General features: G+C 40.6%; 1 protein-coding gene across 2 annotated transcripts in view; it reads right to left on the bottom strand.

The window, feature by feature from the left end:
- Nucleotides 1-5336: 5336 nt before the first annotated feature.
- The window catches only part of rbpjl (recombination signal binding protein for immunoglobulin kappa J region-like), a 41085-nt gene continuing 25621 nt past the window's right edge, over nucleotides 5337-20800 (bottom strand). For both annotated transcript variants that reach the window (XM_033626244.2, XM_078171618.1), the window contains exons 9-13: nucleotides 18661-18773; nucleotides 13478-13618; nucleotides 13226-13381; nucleotides 11884-11987; nucleotides 5337-5878 (exon numbers count right to left, since the gene is read on the bottom strand). In XM_033626244.2, the coding sequence (XP_033482135.1) occupies nucleotides 5578-5878; nucleotides 11884-11987; nucleotides 13226-13381; nucleotides 13478-13618; nucleotides 18661-18773 (815 nt within the window). In that variant the 3' untranslated portion in view covers nucleotides 5337-5577. The remainder of the gene's footprint in view (nucleotides 5879-11883; nucleotides 11988-13225; nucleotides 13382-13477; nucleotides 13619-18660; nucleotides 18774-20800) is intronic.

Raw genomic sequence — 20800 nt, 5'->3', positions numbered from 1 at the left:
GAGGAGGAGGAGAGGAAGGGAGAAAGAGTGCAGGAAGAGAGACACATGCCGCTCAGTTCCTCTCAGAATGTTCAACACGTGAGGTATGGAAGGAAAGTGGAGGCCTCTGTATTTGTAACAGTCCTCACAGATTTTGGTTCATATCGACATGATGACATCACACAGTTGCTGCAGATTTGTCAGCTGTGCATCCATGATGTGAATCTCCCGTTCCACCACATCCCAAAGATGCTCTTTTGAATGGAGATCTGGTGACTGTGGAGGCCACTGGAGTCAAATGCACTGTTATTTTCAAGAAACCAGTTTGAGATGATGTGAGCTTTGTGACATGGTGCGTTATCCTGCTGGAAGTAGCCATCAGAAGATGGGTACACTGTGGTCATAAAGGGATGGACACGCTCAGCAACAATACTCAGGTAGGCTGTGGTGTTTAAACCATGCTCAGTTGGTACTAAGAAAATCTCCCCCACACCATTACACCACCAGCAGCAGCCTGAAGCGTTGATACAAGGCAGGATGGATCCATGCTTCCATGTTGTTTATCAAAATTCTGGCTCTAATCTAATCTCCACTCTAAGATAATCTTAGTATAACCATCATGACTAAATGCCTGAAACCCTTAAGGTGTTTGCACACTAAGTCCATATCTTTTGTTTGCTTTTTAAAAAATCTGTCATCCAACAAATGTTATGCACAGAAACCCTTGCACACTGAGTCTGATGCGTTTTATTTGTTGTAAAAATCCACTGTACAGGTGAAGACAAACGTGCGCTCTTGCTTCTCTCTGATGGAAGTACCTCCCTGTCTGTCGCCACTTTCTGTCTTGCACTTGGCACTGCGGCTACCTGTTGGGGCTGAGCTGTCCTCCCTCACTGTCTCCACACTGTCTCTCTCCCTGTCTGTGTGAGGTCTTCATCCTCTAGTAAATCCTCCTCATCATCTGAATATTACTATCTGACCTTTTGAAAGTAGGTTATCTGAGTTATGAAATGATACTGTGTGCCCCATTCTTTTCTCTTGTTGCAGATGTATGTGTCCTGCAGGTTACGCCACATTTTTTTAATGCTTTTTGTAATCAAACACTCTCCAAAGGCTTTTGCCAGATGCGAGAAAGTGTGCAAACGTGACTGACACAACATGAGATCGAATTTATGTTAACGTCCAACAATTCCAGACGAAAAATACAGACTTGGTGTGCAATGGCCTTTACTCTAACCTAAACCTAATTCTAAACCGAACCTTAAAGCCAAGTCTGAACCATCGAACTGCTTCAAAGGTCTGACTCAAATGAAAACTCAAATTGGTTCTCAAAAAGAGAGAGGTACACACACACACACACACACACACACACTGAGTACAGTATTGTTGCTGAGTTCATCTCAGGTCAAAACATTCATACCTGCCTGCTGCTCTTCAGGAACAGCTGGAGCGAGCTCTCAGTTTGCATTCAGATAACGTCTCTACGATGTGATTAAATCTACAGAGAGAATTCAATGTAAGCACAGTCATGACGACAGAAAGTCTTGTACTGATGCATCGTCCCTACATCAACTGAGATAAAGTCTCACTCACTCACTCACTCACTCATACACCACGAGATGACTGTTTTCTGTGAATGTAATCTAAAATGAATGAAGGACTTCCTCAGGTTCTGTCTGAGCTGATGAGAAGCAGCCATGTTAAGAATGAAAAGTATGCGACGGATGAAAAGAGAATGAATTTTGGGTTTACTGTAGAGCAACGCGGCCACGTGGGAGGTCCTGGCATGCCTGTGTGATTATCTCCTGCTTCACTTGTTTGGAACAAAAGAACTACACAAACTTAATAACTCAAAACTTAACTTCAAGAGATCAAACGTACAGTAGGAACAAAGACGAGAGTCGGCTGATGTCGGCTTTGTGAGTTTGTTGAGTTTTCGCTGCTACCAGACACTTTAATTAATTGGATTAACATAATAAGGATGAGGGCTTTAAGGGACAAAATGTGAGGCTGGCACGGACGTGTTGGACGTGAGCCGAAAGGATTTCTGTCATCGCTCTGCTCTGCAGTCTGCTGTGTATCAAATCTGTAGTACAGCAGAAGATCACAGGCAACAGAAAACAGAACACAATGAAACCCATTATTCCTGAAACAAAAAGGTCAAATCAGGTTTTTTGGGGAGAGCAAAGCAAAGCTTGAGCAGCATTTTACTGTGGAAGCTTTGACTCTGACACACGTCCTCTCAGCTTCCTGAACTGATGATGAACTACTGAAATATACTGGGCCTCCTGCAAGAGGATTTTACATTTTTGTCTTTTATCTCTCACTTTTTTGCATGTAGGAATGTTTCAAGTCAGATTCACCAAACTCTCTTAACTGCACAGACTTGTTTTCAAATCTCTCGTTTCGGCCTGATGAACATCACCTGTTCACGAGCAGGTGTGTGTTAATGAGATCTGATCATCAGTATAATTAACCCAGCAAGCATTTTTTGGTTTAAAAAACGTCTAATAGCCGTCTACATGAAGACCTGACGTCTAGGCTAAATCACGGCTGAATTTGGGCTGTCAGTGAAAATTTGGTAGACGTCTAACCATAGCCAAATTGTAGACGTCATCAATTATACGGCTATGTAGAGATCATGTCAAAAAAATGGAGATAAACATATTTTAATTACTGTTGACTCTTCATATGTGATTGAATATCATACTGCACGCCATCTGCAATGGCGAAAATTACATTTAATCAATTTTAAAATTAAATCGGCTAGATATGGGTTACATGTAGCTAGACTAAATCGGTGCTAAATATAGCCAATACGTTTAAATCACGACTATTGCTTGCTGGGAACACACCTGCAGTGAATGGTAATTCACTGTGTTAATTAAGCTACTTCTTGTGTTCTGTTTGTGGGTTTCATTCACTCAGTTTCATTCACAAAAATGTTACCAAAGAGTAAAAAGAAGAGTTTTACACTGTGGTGCTTCAAATACTGCTGTCAGGAATCAGCAGATACAAGCAGAGTAAATGCAGCGGTGTCAGTGTTTGAACACTCAAAATAATTACAACATATTAAAAATGCAAATGTTAACGACTTGTCATCAGAGCAGAAACAGAGGTGTCACATTAAGTCAAAATGTATTCAAGAAGCAAAGCTGTTTATGACAGATATGGGAGTTATTCAAGGGGACAGGGCAGTCATGAAAATGGATGAGTTACTATTATACAGTAGATGATGTTAAACTGGCATCCACATTATTATAATAAGACAATATTTGGAATTTGATGCAGTTCATGTAAACAGCATATTCTGTTTGGGTTTTCTGAATTAGGCTTTTTACAAATTAGCATTTTCCAATTAAGACATGTGGGATATGTTAGTATTATATGTGTTTTAATAGCATTCTTTGGGCATGTATACAGCCCAAGTTTTCAGACGCTGAGTACTGTGCTCCAGTCTGGTGATGTAGCCCCAATGCCAAGAAGCTGGACACCGCACTCAACGCCACCCTTCACACTGACGGAGTTACTGACTGTAAACTGAACATAATTGCCTGAAGCCTTTTCAGCATGACACGCTTAAAGTTTCCAAACATGGTTTTATTAATATCAAAGAAAACATAGAATAAAAACTGACTCTAAACAGATAAAATGCATTAAATGTAACCGTTATGAGGAGTAACATTACATAATACTTTTCACAATATTTGATATTTTAAACATCAAACAGGCCTGTTTTATTCTATTTCTTGAAAGGTGTGTTGTGTTTTCTCAATGGCACTAGTTTTTTGTTATTTTTGTAAAAACATTTTGCCTAAACTAAACTGAACTGTAAATGTCCTGAGTCCCTTCTGTCACTCACCAAAGTTCTGACGTTTCAGTGATTGAAAGATCTTCTGGGAGAAACTCGTGCTGCTGTTTCACTGCTCAACCCAAGTGAATTATTACAGTTACAGTTTAACAACAAAGTGCCATTCACACACCCACCCACCCACCCACACACACACACACACACACACACACACACACACACTCAGATTACACTTTAACTTCCATCCTTTCACAGAATACTGAGTTGAAAGCTTCTCAGAGGATCAGATGGGAAGCAGACAGAGTTTCACGGCTGCTTTCTCTCACAACCCTCGACCTTCAGCTCGCGTGTTCAATCTCCAGAAAAAACTTCCCCCTGCTTGCGGCAGTCAGTCTGTCCGTCACACTGTAACTCTCTATAGCTCTCTGTTTAAATCTTTCAGGCACTCACAGTTCATTTTTTTCCCACTCTGGGCTCTTTTATCACCTCTGAACACATCGTATAAACGTCTCTGTATCAGGACAGTGTTACTCAGGCCTCATTGTTACAGCGTTAATATTCACAAAGGCAAATTTGTACTTCTGAACTGTAGTGTGGATTGGATTTACACACAAGTTCTTATGGATGACAACAGATCAGTGGTGGAAGAAGTATTCAGATCCTTCACTTCACTTCACTTCACAAGTAAAACTACTGACAGCACACTGTAAACACTACAAGTAAAAGCAAGCTTTGTATCGTAATAACGTGGATAGTGTGTGTAAATAAACCGTGGTAGACTTCCCTCCATCTTGCCAGCACTCAGATCTCCCTGCTCATTTGCCAGCAAAAAGCATTTTATGTCATTCAGCGGATTTTCGCTGCTGTTGCTCGAACTACAGACTGTGGGAGAGAGAGAGAGAGAGAGAGAGAGAGAGAGAGAGAGAGAAATGCTCCTCTCTCTTTTGTGATAAACAAAACAAGTTGCTCTCGTTTGATTGAATCGTCTGTGCTGTTGCCTATTTCTTGCTGTCAGCTATTCTGTCAACATATCCACATAAAACGGTTCATATGATATCCTACAAATTGGCGCCCCATGAATAACGTTACATCCTTAACTATAAGTTACATAACTAATGTAAAGCTGTGGTTTGGTTTAGGAAAAGAAACATGGGGACTACGTACCTTAAAATGACACAAAGTTCACATCTTTCCAAACATCGGTCTCCTGGGGAGAGTCCCTGGGGAGAGTCCCTGGGGAGAGTCCCTGGGGACGTCCTGTGTTTTGTGACAATTCCACCACCACAATCTGCCTCCTTATGGACTGCTCAGGACCACTTTTTGTTTACTCCTGTCAGCGCATTTCTCAGTGAACAAAGCCTTCCAAACTATGTGGTTTATGCACAAATTTGGGTACATTACTTTTTGTAGGAAAATGTACAAACAGTGCAGCCTGATTCTGTACCTTCACCTTTTCTCAATCTGGAGGAACTGGTGTGATCTGGACTGAATTTTGACACCTTGTTTACTATCGTGGACAAATAACTATTTTTTCCAGTCTGCACAATTCACAATTAGTTTTTTAATCTGATTTTCCATCATATCCACAGAATATTTTAATCCAATGAACATGAACTATTAAGAAGACAAAGAGGGAAGATTGTGGTCCAGAATTTACACACAGTTCTTTGACTCAGGAGCAGCACTGATCCACAACGGTAAAAATCAGTTTCTTTAAGATAACCAGACTTTGCTCCAAACATTCACCTGAAGACTCCACCTCTGTCTCCAGGTGACAGACAGGGAGTCTAACTCTGCATGAAGAGGTGGAAGTTGGCTCTGGTGAACTCCTGATGGATGGTCTCTAACAGGATGTCGTCCTGCTGGTCTCCGTCCACGCCTCCCTCTCTCTTCCCTCCTCCCGCTGCTCCTCGGACGGATGGCGGTGGCTGGAGCTCAGGGGTGTAGGTGAAACTGAAGGACGTGCGATAGATCAGGCCATCCAATCGGATGAGAGACAGAGGGACGGTGATGATGCGGCGCAGACAGCGCCAGCCGTCACTGAACACGGAGACATCAGGAACGACACAGAGGAGAGATTTGGGAGACCTGAGAGGAAAAAACAAGAAGACTTCTGTAATAAAATGTGCTGATGGAAAGCGGATGGACCCAGACTGGACCAAGTAAAGGTTAAACTGGAATCCATCACAGTCCTTCTGTTAAATTATCTCCTATTAATACCTTAAAACCTGAGTTAACGGTAGATCAACAAATGTTCCAAATCAAGTAAATTCTGCTCTAATCAATATTTTATATAAACAATGGATCACGTGACTTCTTGTATGTGAGAGGAGTTTCTAATTCTGATGAACCAAATTATCTTCTGACTCTGCAGCTCAAGAGAGTTTACGGTTTGCCGTTTTACAAACTGGGTGTTGAGTCCCACATTCTTGGGAAAAATCACAAGCAATGCACAATCATTAATAATCCACTCTTACAGACACTGAAACATACTGTACATACATGCATACACACTGTTTCTGCTGTGTTAATCCTTTCATTTTACTGCAGCTGCAGGATTTTTGAAAAAAAGCTGATATGAATAAATAACCAGCCTGGTTTCAATCCTTACAAAAAAAAAAATCCAAGAAAACAAAAACTTTCTGATATTATTTTGTTGTTTTTGCAGCAGGATTTTCTTTTTATAAACTGAGCAACAACAACACCAGTGAATACACTGATAAATGAACTATGGACAGACAAAGATTAAACATAATTCTGTGGTTGATATGAAACACTAGCGAGCAGCAGAAACTTCAAATGCCCTTTTATACATACATGTACTTCACTGAAGCCTACACTACACCTCTGGCTTGCATGGCAGTGAGAGATCATGTTCCTAATTGGCTGCAGCTTCTCGTACAAACAGCACATTGTGGATGACTGTGTTATATAAATACGGCTTTCTTCTTCGCTGCCGAGCTGCTGCTGATGGGAGGAATATTTGCAGAAGCCGGTGGCGAGCCGCTCTCAGCCAGAGACCCTGACTTACGATGCCTCAGCACTTCAGTTGTGGGTCTGAGGTGGACTCTGACGTCAGAGAGGTTGTTTTGATTTGGGATGCGTCACATGAGATTCTGCGAGGAGATGCACTGAATGTCAGGTTTCTGCTGCGGCCTTCTGTAACTTCTCCTGCACAAGAGTTAGAGAGATGATTGTTCCCTGAAAGCTGAGCTGAGTTCCTCCACTGATGTTGAATATAACATAAGGCCCTTTATGCCTCTCGGGTCAAAGCTTGGCTCACACTCTTTAAACGGATGAATTCAGGTAAGTTCAGTAGGAAAGTTCAGTACATTGAATGTCATGACTGTCAAGATTATTTTTAGTCAAACTTGTTGGGAAACTGCCCGCCTTCTATCCTCACTGAGTCTTAACAAACAAGATTCTTTTTCTTAACAAAGCCACAACAAAACTCCTTAAAACAGAATCAAACGCTACAAACTAGGAAAGACGTGTTTCACTATTTCATCACAATTTATGATCAGCTGATCAAGAAAATATGTGACAGATTAATGGATAATGAAAATAATAATTACTTTCAGTCGTAATCCATTGAAAGAGGTAGTTTAACATTTTGGGAAATGTGCTTTGAAGCTGCAGCCAGGAGCCTGTTAGCTTAGCTTAGCATAATGACTGGGACCATATGGAAAAAGCTAGCATGTTTGTTTTCACACTTTGGGTTTTGTATGGATGAATCAAATGAAATATATGGTATCTGGGCACAGACAGAGCAGTAGAACATAGGGTGCAGTGAAAGTCAACCTTAATCGTTCCTTGCACTGCTCCTCTTGTCTGTTGATCTGATTGCATTGACTGGTCAACTGTTAACTCCACTAATCAAACTGCTGGTCATAGACCCACATGAACGCAAAGACCTTTGAAACTGAGTGTGGGGAACCAGAATGATACCAGACACACACTGAACAATAAAGTAACAAAAATGTTTCTGTCCTAGTGGATAGTTGTTGTTCAGCTGGGACAACAATAATATATTGTATTGTGACATATTGTATTGTATTATAACTAATCTGCACAAGAAATACCTAAACATGTGTTTCTTCTGCAGATTAGTGATACATCAAACTTATTGGACAAGTCACCTTCTTCAGCAGGACAGACATGTTGTTCTTCATGGAAATTCCTCAACAAACTTCAAAATGACTGCTTTCAAATTCTGGGTCAAATGAAATATAATTTGCTTGGTTACATAACATTTGGTGCGGAAGTGCCACTTAATATGCCATAAAACCAACTTTTATGGGCAGCCAGCTTCACAGAGCTGAGCAGTCGTACTGAAACAAGACTAAAACTTTAATTTGCCCTTTGTGCTGCAGCTCGGCTCTACACCTGGTGTCTCTGTGGTGAAGCAGCATGAGAGCAAATGTCACAAAACGGTCATAAATAAAAGAAACAGGGCCTCCTAGACTGATTGTTAAAGCAAAAATTCACCTACACAGAAACGTTTTACACGATCACCTTACATAACTCAAGTAGTATTTCAAGGTCGATCTACTTTAAGTATCTTATTTTATATCTGAAGGTCCAGTGTGTAGGATTTAGGGGGATAATTAACAGAAAAGTAATAAAATAAGTATGTTTTTTCTTTAGTGTATAATCACATTAAAAAAAACTGTTGTGTTTTTGTTACCTTATGATGTGTTCACACTACAAGTGACACAGCAACAGTTTGCCTAGCTAAATTATCACCAAGGTGACGTTTATGTATTTTCAGGCACTTGTTAACATAGTACCGTCGTTATGGGCACATGTGTGTCTGCTACCTGACACAAAGCACCTCCACTGAACGTCATCTAAAGTGTGTATTAGGACATAAAGTATCTGCTTATGATCAGTGTCTGAGCCCTTTTTCAACATCACATTTTGCCACCCCCTTGTGTCTCCATATGCACCACAATACACAGAGTTAGCTCAGTGTCAGCTAACCAAACTAAAAAACACAGTACCACAGCCATAAACAAACCACGTGATTGGTTGACACCTCACGGCATCACTGGAGTGCTGAAAACAGCACAAGCTAGCTCAGATTTCGTTAACTGCTTGTCACGTCCTCAGCGACAAGTGTCTGGCATCAGTTTGTGGTGTCATGACTGGCTTCCATTAAAAATGAATTGTGGTCTGTTGCTGTCTCACTCGTAGTGTGAACACAGCAGTAGAATGAGCCGTTTATAGTTACATAGGGAGGGTCCTCATCTACAGAGATCACCATGTTGCACCGCTATGCTTCTACAGTAGCCCAGAAGGACAAACCAAACACTGGCCATAAATAGGGCCATTCATGTTTTTGTGTCAGCCTCCATAGTTAGCAGCTCCTCGGTGAGGAGAGCACCTAAAAACACTGATTTTTGATTTATTTAATGTTTTTACTGATTTAAATTTTTTTGAAGAAGAGACCTTTTTAGAGATGTCACCCAAAAAAACAAAAGAAAAGCGAATTAGATGCGTTTTAATCAGCTGTTTTGGAGCGAATTAACGAGGCTACAAAAAGCATGGTTTGGTCAGGTCAGTCGGTCCAGGCTACACTTCACGTATTCTACCAGTAAACAGAGTACAAGAAGTAAAGCTTGTGGACAAAAACAAAACAAGCTGCCTTGCCCATGTAACCAACTATGAGAGAAAAAGGAACACACTCCAGGAAGTGGTTGCAGTTGGGCAAATTGAACAGAATTATGTAATGATTCTAATGCAATAGAAACAGCTTATCAGTCAGACGAGTTCATGTTTGCTACATCAGAACTTTTTCGGCAAAGGTGTTTCTATGACACCTTTAGAGAAGCGTAATTTAATTTCCATTCAGCCTTTCTACTTCAAAATGTGCAAAAAATGTGTTTATGGAAAAACAGCTAATGTTTCATTCATATAATTGTTTGAGACCCAGAGGAGTAAAACTCTCCAATATTTCACAGAAAAGCTCAAATTTGATATATAGTTGAAAACTGAAAATAGATTTATGTACCAGAGCTTACACAGATAACTCACGACCCCTCAGATTTATGTGATAACCCTTTGGAGGGGCCCGACCCCGGGTTGGGAAACACTGGACTAGTACTGATTGAACTTTCCTAGGCCATGGAAATAACATGGGAAATATTAAGATAGGTAGTGCTCCCCTTTTTAACCACAGGACTTTTACTTGCTGTGTTGGTACTTTTACTTGAAGATCTAAGTACTTTTTCCATGACTGCCAGAGACCAACTTTGCTGACAGTTTAGGTCCTGGCACACCAAGCCGACAGTTAGCTGTCAGTCAATGTCAAGCTGTTGGTGAGCGTCTGTCACCCTAGCTTTTTCCCACGCCAATTCAGCATGTTGAATCAGCGTTGCAGACAGCGAAGCATGTTGGTGAATGATCTGATTGTCAGTTCAGCTCAGCGGACAAGAGGAGAAACGGAAGTGAGGATAGTAAACAAAGAGCTAAAATCAAGAGGGAGTGAGACTGAAACAAACTTGTGTTTCTTAAGCCACTGAGCTCTTCAGTAGAAATGTTTCCTAATGATTTATGTTATTGTTCACTGGCGCACAGTAAATATGCTCTGTTCTTTCAACGTTGGATTGTGTTGTTAATGTACTAACCGGCTACCTAGCATCAAGACAGTCCTCTGATTTCCCTTTTTGGCGATCACAGACTACCACCGTCTGCTGGTGTGGAGACTTATTTCCTCTCACGCAGGCACAGAACATATGTGCTGGTTGGCCATCAGCTGTAGTCTTTGCAGTGTATTCATGTGCAATTTTTTGGCTGAGACACAGATGACGTCACATGTACAACAGTTAACTTATGTCACCGCTGGTTCTTTGATGTTGGTTTGGTGTGTCTGGGCCTTTAGCAATCCCTTGATTTCAAAATATTACTGTAACTGTTATTCTGTTGTTGCCATTGACTGCATGTTTGCTAAATTATGATGTAACTTTACTGTAGCTGCCTCTGAGGAGTAAGTGAGAGCTGCAGTTAGGGGAACAGCTGAAAGGCAGAGGGAGAGTTTCAGGATGCCAGATGGCCCGTCCACCCCTGTTGTTGGACAAAGAAAGACGGTTTTGGTGAGTTTTATTCGGTTGCTGTTGAGTTTGAATGAAGTGTGTTTTACGATGAGTTAATAAGGCAATCAAGCTGACGTTAGTGTTCGTTTAGTGGAAGAGAGAAACTTGGACTGGTGAACAGTGGTATTTTTCTGTTTAATAAGGGAAATAGGATATTAAGAATAGGTAAAAACTGTGTGTGACGCACTTTACGGCCCCACTGACGTGTGATGTCGTCATAACAACAACTAACAACAATTATCACTTTCTTTTGTAATTGTCTGGTAACAACAGCAATTAGTTCAATGTCCGCTCTACTCTCAAAATATTTCCATGGTTTCACCAGTAAAAGTCTTTTTTTAATCAAAATAATATTATGTTTTAAAACATGTATTTTATTTGCCTGAGGCAGCGTTCATTCTGTCAGATCTGGAGCAAGATATAAACAATATGTTTCACTGTCTGAAACAAAGTATTTTTCCCATGTGGCCTCCCGACTTTCCAGAAGCTATTAAAGACAACCAGACAACAGAGCAGGCGGCCAGTAAAAGTATAATGACAACTGTTGGTACGTGCGTCTGCAGGTAATACTGTACGCTTGTTAATGGATCTGTGTTTATATTTCTTCCCTCCTTTCTGGTTTCTGGGTCAGTGTGTTCAGGAGAAGTCGTGCACACTGATGAAAAACCAGTAACACAGATACAGTTACCAATGAATCCCATCAGGGTCTGTTTGATGAGCTTTATATCTGCTGTATGGCACCTGAAAGCTTCTAACAGTTCTGAAAATGCCAAATGTTTTGTCTCACTGAAATAGTATTTCCCCTTCATCTCCTCTAGATTATTCTATTCTTCTCTTCATCCCTTTCACTGATCAGTCCTCATCCTGTCTTTTATCTGATCACTTCTGTTCTTCCCTCTTCTCTGCATCCTACCTGTCCGCACTTCTGACTGTCTGTTGACTTTAATAAATTTCCTCTTCTCCTCTCACATGCTGTTTTTGTATCTCCTGTTAACTCACTTAAACATCGTCTCAGCCTCACAGTTTCCAAACCAGACTTTGAGATGAGGGCTGAAGTTTTCTCCGTTGATCTCCAACATGGCGACGTGTCCTCCACCATTCACCTGCACACACACAGACGCACACACACACGTTTGTTTTATCTTCAACTGCTCACATCACCACATATTGGTACAGGTTACAAAATGATGATGCTGATGGATGATCTGCTCTACGTCAGGTGATTTTCAAGTCTTTGCAGGTTGATTTTTGTACTGAGGTAATAAAAAAACTTATGGCTGCTGTGAGGTAGGAAATAAATCCAGAAACATATTTTGTTTTGGAAAATGGTTGACATTAATGCTAATGACCCAATCCTGAATTATTTGACAAACACTCAAATAATAAGGGAGCAAACACAACCATGATTTGTAGTTACATGTCTGAAAAATGCAAAACCATCATCATCTTTATGACCTGTAGCAGTCGTGTTTCCAGCTGGTTCACCTGTCTGTATAGTATAGCAGTCTGTATCGTCAATTATATAGTCTCTATTTCATCATTGATATTTCATTGTTGTTTTGAGTTTTTTCTCTACTAATATTTTTCTATGTAGCACTTTGTAACCCTGTTAAAGGAGCAGTATGTAAGACTTAGGGGGATTTCGTGGCATCTAGCGGTAAAGACTGCAGATAATAGCCAGCTAAAACTTCTCCAGGTTAGAATTCCTTCAGTGCTCATCGTTCAGGAAGTTTTAACAGGAGCAGAGGTTGCTTCCTCTCCAGGGACCAGGTGTCGCATTTATAAACAGTGTGTACGCACAAAATGAGGCTTGAAAGAGGTGTATGTCACTTTCCACGCAAAAGTCGTGATCTGTAATTAACAGACTTTGACCCATGCTTATCAATATTTTGTAGTGTAGAAATTGGTGATGAAGATGGTGAGCTGGAAGCCTGACTGTAGAAATTGAAAAATATTTTTTGGCGCATGCAATTTTTGGCTTTTTCCATACATCCATTTTTTGTATGGATCCTGAGCATTGTTTTAGAAATGAGACCCCTGGTGATTACAACAAGTAAAACATCATACAAATCAGTGTTTCTTCAATGCTGTGGAGGAGGTTTTCACTAGGAGGCTAGTCAATGAATAAATGAATCAATAAATCAATAAATAAACACTGTTTTCTGCCTGTATTCTCCTCATGGAGCCTAAATGAAAAGTATCTTTGTTTAAAACATTCCTGGAGAAAACAGTTCGTCCTCAGCAGCTTTTCTGACTGAGTTGGGGTGAACCAAACCGACTGACCTTTTAATTCCCCCGGCATGTGTGCATGTGTCAGTACCTGTCTTCCTGCCAAACTCACCTCTAACCCAGTGATAACAGGGAAAGGAGTGACTGGTGTCTGGATGCAGGCAGGACCCTGATTAAAGGTGAATTCCACTGCTTCCACTCCGATGATGGTCCAACAGGAGCCGTCGTTCAGCACCGCCCTGCTTGGGTCTCTGACATTGGACGGTGCCTGAAGGAAGGAGAAGATGAAGATGTTTGAAAAGGAAGAACAGAGGAAGAAGAGTGAGAGGGGGAACAGAAAGTGTGGGGGCTGAGGGGGTCTCACCTGGTACTGTATGATGGCGTCATTGGATAAACACAGGTATGTGTGTGGATTGTCTCTGAACTGGAAGGCACACTTGTGAAGCTGAGAGACCGGCTCATCCACGTCTAAGATGGCGTGCTGCTTGTTGACTTTACGAATAACCTGGAGACAAGAACAAGACGAGGGGAAAAATAAGCCAATAAGCATGATCTAATATCTCAGGAATCTTTTCAGAACTGAAAATATGATTTCCTTTGAATAATCAAGATGATATTTTCTGTCATGATACCAGGAGCTCTTAGATTTGTCACAGATACACAGTCAGGAAAAGGGGCAGAACATATGCATTTCTCACAGTGTATTTATTATAGGACTTGCATCATAACACACTGACAAGAATATCAGTGTCTCGTAAAACATAAACTCATCTTGACAAGACTGAGAGTCTGCTGCCATGCTAGCAGCTCTGTGAGTCTGTACTTTGAGCTAAATGTAACATGCTGATGTAGGAAGGTTTACCATTATCCTAATTTAGTATGCTAACATTTTTTATTTAGCATTGAACCCAGAGTCCATCTGAGGACGGTGGAGATGTAATTTTAATTGGACAAATTAAAACTTTTGACCTGATGATGACACTAGATGAAAAAAGAGGATCACCAAAGTTATTACAAGTCATCCTGAGGGAAACATGAGTCTTTACAAAAGTTCATGGCAATTCAGTCTGGACCAAAGTGTGGGACCTACAGACCATTATTTGCTTTCAAAGGTAAGAGCTTTTATTGAATAATAACGTAAACCATCCCTATGACCTCCCTCTAAAATAAAAGACTTACCCAAATAATTTTACTCCCTGGCCTCCATATACTGTATGTGTTTTACTCCCCGAAATAAGTTCACTCTTAATATGAATGATTTTTATATTGAAACAATGAGTCATTGTGTCAGATTTTGGGGGATTGAGTGGATTCTCATAGTGAGGACTGCAGACTGCTTAAACTTCTCCTAGTTAGAATTCCTTCAGTGATCATTGTTCAGGAGGTTTTTACCAGGAGCTGAATTTTTCACAGAGGTCGCTCCCTCTCTGAAACAAACAGACCAGATGATTTAAACCAGTAAAAACACTGAATAAAGCAGTTTCACGTAAAAAATCAAGTATTCTTCCAACGCAGCTCGTCACAGATGGGCTTCTAACTATGGTGGCCAACCTAAAAACACTAGTGTCGCTATGTAGAGCCAGTGTTTGGTGTGTCCATTCTGGGCTATTCTAGAAACATGGTGGTGACATGGTGATCTCTGTAGACGAGGATCTGCTCCCTATGTAGATACAAACGTCTCATTCTGAGGTAACAAAAACAAAAGGATCCTTTTTCAGGTGATTATACACTAAATAAAACATACTTATTATATTACGTTCCACCTCTGCCAGTATATCCCCCTAAATCCTTCACACTGAACCTTCATGTCCAGAAATTTGCCGACCCTATGTAACCCTAATTAGGAATGAAATACACTGCATACTTTCGGTCACGTTCCTGACTGAATCCGTAGCATAACCTAACTCCGCAGCCTCATGAGGGCAATAACAGAGCTTAAAAACAAAGATAACATAAATGTAATTGAGTGTTATCGTTTTCTCTGTTAACAGAGCTGCAAACGTAACATCAAGAGGAAGAGACGGTGTTTAAGATCAATAGTTGGGTCAAAACATCCAGGAGTTACATACAATCACAAAAGGTCCCAAAAACAACAAAACTAGTTTACTTTATAAATGTAGAGTACAAAGAGAGTTTTAAATTAGAACATCACACAGCTGCCTTCAGGAAGCTGACACAGCCAGCGGACGGTTCAGTGATGGGATATTAAAAAGGTGTGTACTCTAAATAAAAACCAGGTGGTCTGCACAATGAACTACTTCTGGTATCTGCAGACCTTGAGCCCCCAGTCCTAAGTATTAACACATTCAAACACACCCTTTACTGCACCGCACGCAGATGATAAAACCCTTACATTTAAGTCTTTTCAGAGCTGCTGATCCAGCTGAACATTTTGGTCTATTCGTCTCCCTTCACCTCTTCAGCTCCTGAACGCTGACCACAACCAAACAACAGAGCCGAGTAGCTCGTCACGCAAAACGACTCAGCAGGAAACATTTCTCTATCTTCAAACAAACTGTGCAGCAAAAGGCCTCAACTACAAAAACATATCAAGGTGCAATGTGTAGATATACCTTCACCATCCACCGGCAGGCAGCAGCTGAGGTTGTTATGACAGCAGTTTAGGAGGAGAAAGAGTCTGCTCAGCGGATTGTGAAGGATTCTGCTAAGAGGTTTGTCTAAGTTTAACTTAAAGTGGAGGTCGGGCTCAACAATAACAGCATTTATGGGATTATCGGGTTATGTAACACTTGCACAAACTCACATCTGTAAGACATATAGACTCAGAGTGATTATACCTAAACTTTGTGGTTGAAATGTTGGATAATCGCACGAGACAGACATCTTTTTTCACTTTCCTGTGGTTATACAAACAGTCACACAGGGCTTGTTTTTGATGCCACAACAACTTTCATTACTTTTTGGCAGAATGGTCAACTGAGTGTGCATCTGTGCTGCTCTAACATAGACTTTATAAAAGAAGTGGATGTAGTCACCAGTAGGTTTGTTTACTTCCATTTTCGAGCAGGCATCCAGGTAATGTGCCAAGCTTTGAAACCAATTTTCATAGTGGCCAAACAGTGTAATTACACTGTCACATGATGCCTTGCGGCCAAAAAAGACTTTTACTGCATTAACTTAATGGCAAAAGAGACATCTGCAAATCAGTGGATACATTTTTTTTGAGCATCACAACCCTCCTGAAATGATTAGATTTGATCTGATTGATCCGATAAAATTCGGAAAGTCTGAAACAAACGACTGAATCATTTTTATCCCCATTCAAGTTATCAGAGGGCTAAACCGTAAGTAGCCTGCTCAGACAATGGAAGTCTCTAGCATGCCGGTTCTATGGGCCGCACAGTGGGGAAGCAGTGCCAATCATTTAGGTAATTTTATAGTAGATGAACTTTTTTGGCTTCATGAGCCCCTGAGAAACAGGGTACTGCCTCCAATGCTGTATTTAGTTCTCTTTATACATCCATGTTTTGAATCCTCATGTTTGGCAATTGGCCGTCGCCATCTTGTTTTTTTATGCAACCAGAAGTGACCATATATGGACAAGAGGTTGGGCCTAGCTTGGCTAGCAAGGTGCGTCCGTAATTAACGTGATATTTGGTATGCTGATTTGGGCTGGAAAAAACAGGTGCGTTCCATTTGCATTGGAAAAGTTGGAATTTACAAATTCCCAGGCAGAAATGTGAACTGGAACTCCCCCTGAAGTCAGATATCAGACTGGGATAGTCAGAGAAACCTCAACAAACCTGACCTAAAATCCAAGATAGCTGCCTCGCCCATCAACAGTAGTGAAAGCTGCAGTAATATACTGGTTATTAGCATTTCTGTCTTATTTGTGTCTCAATAAATCAGTCAAACACACAGTCCTGTCCAACTTCCATCTGTGGACATGTTGCTACAGTGTTTGTGTGCACAAAATACAGCGTAATGCATTCTTATCAACGAGTATTGCTAACAATGGCTAACCTAGCTAGAACTGGTATTGCGGAGTTGTTGCACTGGAACACACGGTCAACTCAGGTCAGCTCCGATTTCAGACATCCAAAGGTAAATGCAACGCAGCACAAAACAAAATCTACTTACTGGAGAAAATGAGCAGACAAGCCCTCTGAGTGGCTTTCAGGACAACACAATGGTTGTGACTTGTCCATCACAAAGTAGCCACACCCTAAAACACACCCTGCTGTATCATCTATTTTACTTTAAACAGGACAGTAATTCACAGAATGAACATCATGCTGTATTAAAGAAGTCTTGAAAGTAGCAAATAAGACTATTAACTCATTTAAACAATGTTTACATCAAGAGAGAAGTCGGGTCATTTTCTCACAGGCTCCTAAGCTATCAGACTATCACAGCCAGTGTGGTCACCCCCTGCTGGCCATTATAAACAATGCAGGTTTCAGGCACTTCGACGTTAGCTTCAGTTTTCACACCAGCAGATTACCCCTTGTGCTCGACACAAACAAACTAGTTTAAGAGAGTGAGATATTTCCTGCTGGTTGAAACAACATCACAGGATTTCTTTTCAAAAAAGGACTAAAACCCAACAATGATTAATCCTTTTCTAAATAACAGTGGCACTTTGAGGTGGTGGGAATTTAGTGTCTTGGGTAAAGAAACAAATTCACACGTTGTTCCTATGGTCTGAGACAGACCAAAAATATTAGTTAACATGAACAACTCTCTCCCAAATCCAAAATACAGAGAGCTAAAATTTATATTTGTGATGTCATGGGGTATTAAGTCTGGGGCTGCTCCACAGACAATGAATGGTAAAAGATGTTACAGATGAAACTAAGAGCAGCCAGGAAAGTGTTCTGAGAGTGTTCTGTATAGGTCCTGTTTGTGCATGTATGTGTCTTTCAGACCTGTGTGTAATTGACAAGCAAGAGTGAAAACATTGAATTTCGCCTCAGGGGGGATTAATAAAGTGAATAAACTTAAACTTAACTTAACTTATATAGAGACATTTTCTGTTTCAGAGCTGAGAGCTCTACAATAGAACAAAGCTCATTTAGGTATAAAAAATAAAAAAAACATTTTGTAGGTCAACAAAATCAGAGTTTGAGACTCTGGTTTCTGGCTTTGAGAGAGAGTAGCTCATGTTCACAAATATTGATTGAACTTTTCTTTCCTAGGACATAACAGCTTGGATTTCTTAATTTAGGTCGTGTTCCCCTTTAAGGACACCACAGCAGGTTGTACACTTAGAGACACGGAGATTTAAACACATTCTCAGTGAATCAGCAGGCTTTTAAAAATTCCTCACTGTTATTATTTTAATTTCCTGAACTGAGCTACGAAGGAAATCCAGTGGTTGTGAGGACATTTTATCACTGCTGAACTTTCAGGGTGATTTTAACTTGGTGGTACATCTGATCCTTTTATGTGACTTTGTTTTGCACATAAATGAAAAACTGAGGAGAAGCATCCAGCTGTTGCTTTTATAGACACCTGGGGTCTTATTGTGTGATACAACAGAAAAGTCTGCAATCTTTTGTGTGTGTGTGTGTGTGTGTGTTTTACCATGGGTGGCAGAGCTACTCCAGACTCGGTGCACACTAACTGGACCACATAGCCGTAACAGATGAAGCCTTCGCTCAGCACAAAGTCCCCTTGGTCAGCACGCTGGTCCTCCACTACACACACACACACACACACACACAAAACTACACATGAATATTCAAACACATTCATGGACATACTCCCATGGAAACACACACACACACACATTACAGTTATTAAATCTTTCCTCATTAAAAAAACACATTTCTTTCCTAGTATGGCCTACATTTCTACCAACAGATGGATAAAGACAAATGCAAATTGCGTGTGTGTGTGTGTGTGTGTGTGTGTGTGTGTGTGTGTGTGGTGATAGTAGAGAGGAGGGACTGCAGACAGATGAATGATTGAGGTTTAGGTTTTGGTGGTGGGAGGTCTGTGCACACTGGGTTTAACTGTGTTAAATAAATAACCTCACAGATCTTTAGACTTTTCCAGACGTGTTTCAGGGAAACGCTGCTCACACACTGACTGTATTTATGCCTGGTGGCCGGGTGGTGAAAGACGCCGTCTAGTGACTGGAAAGTAACTACTTTAACGCCAGTGTTTATCACTGTTTCAGTGTCTTTGTCAAAGACTCCTGATGTAACCCCACAGATGTATGGATCTTAGAAAGTATCCACCATGTTTACAGTTGTAGCGTGGAGTGACTCCAACTGAAAGAATGCAAAGAAAAGCCCAAACATGTCTGAAACTGTCTCGTATCTATCCACCCATCTATTAATTTTCTTGGCAGCTTCACTTGTTTCGGGGTTGTGAAGAGCTGAAGTCTATCCCTACATGCGCTGGGCAAGAGGTGAGGTGAGGTGAAGTGAGGTGAGGTACAGCCTGCACAGGGTGTCAGTCTGTCACAAGGTTTATAATCAATGATTAGGATAAAATGGTTTAGAGACTTTTACTTTTGTAACTTATGGCTGTTTTTATTTTGTGTATGTTTATACAAACTAAAAATCTTTAAATGATACCACAGCTCCTACAGTCGTCACTCCTCTGTTGCATTTTTATATATGCTGGATGTGAGGGTTTTAGCAGGATTTGTGGGCATAGTTACTGTTTAATCAGTATTGGTATCTTAGCTTTAGTTTAGTTTATTACATTTATTTGTCAGGAACCTGAGAGAGAGATGCATTACGAGCTGTTTTTAGTCAGCGGTCCCTGAGCAGGTCGACACAAACACTAACAATTTCAATAATTACACACAGTATATATAAATATAATAATAATTTGTGGCTATGTAGTGTAACGTGGAGGGTCAGGGGACACTGGCTGACCCTCTGGTATGAATGACACAAAGAGCTGGCCCTCGAGGTAACTGGCTGTCAGACTCTCTGTATCTCTGCTGTAAAGACAGGAGGCCAGATGCATAAACACTGTGTAGAGTCACAACTAAAACTATGTGTACGCACAAATACAGAAATATTCATCTGTATTCTTTTCATTGGATTTATAAAGCTGTGCATGTGCCTGATTCTGTTTTATAAATATTGATCATTATGGCACTGGGCGAAAGTTCATGAGCCTCATTTCCAAACCCACAGTTTGCCTTAAATGGACGTAGAAACACCCTTTAACATACTGATAGTTAATAAGTAGATGTTTGTTTAACATCAGTCTGATGTTTCCTGCCATCACCTGCACCAAGTTATAAGGACTGACAGTGCTTTTGAATGAGAGACCATTTGACATCTGTTTGCATATTGATACTTGTGGCCCTCCACCATTCATTAGACCTGTCGATGTGAAATGCAGCAAAGAAAGTGCAGTTTCACTGACTGCATCACATCACTGAGGTTCTCCAAAGGTGCCAGAGCAGCTGTCATTACACATGGCCGTTGATATTTGTCGCGCCTAATCATTATGATTATTAAAGAGTAGAAGAAAGGACAATGATTTATTCACAGCGCTCGTGTTAAAACAGACTTTACAAAGGGCTTCACAGGATCACATTAAACCATGACTGACGGAGATGAATGTAAATTAAAATAATGATAAGTTTAATCACTTATAAATTATTTAAAATTAACTTGAAGAATGCACATTTTGATTGACATTTTACAGAACGCCATATAAGCTGCAAAAATAATAAAACAATCAAAGAAATTGG

Source organism: Epinephelus lanceolatus, chromosome 1 (assembly GCF_041903045.1).
Source record: "Epinephelus lanceolatus isolate andai-2023 chromosome 1, ASM4190304v1, whole genome shotgun sequence".
In the NCBI taxonomy this organism is placed as follows: domain Eukaryota; kingdom Metazoa; phylum Chordata; class Actinopteri; order Perciformes; family Serranidae; genus Epinephelus; species Epinephelus lanceolatus.
This window is presented reverse-complemented; position numbering and strand designations above follow the sequence as displayed.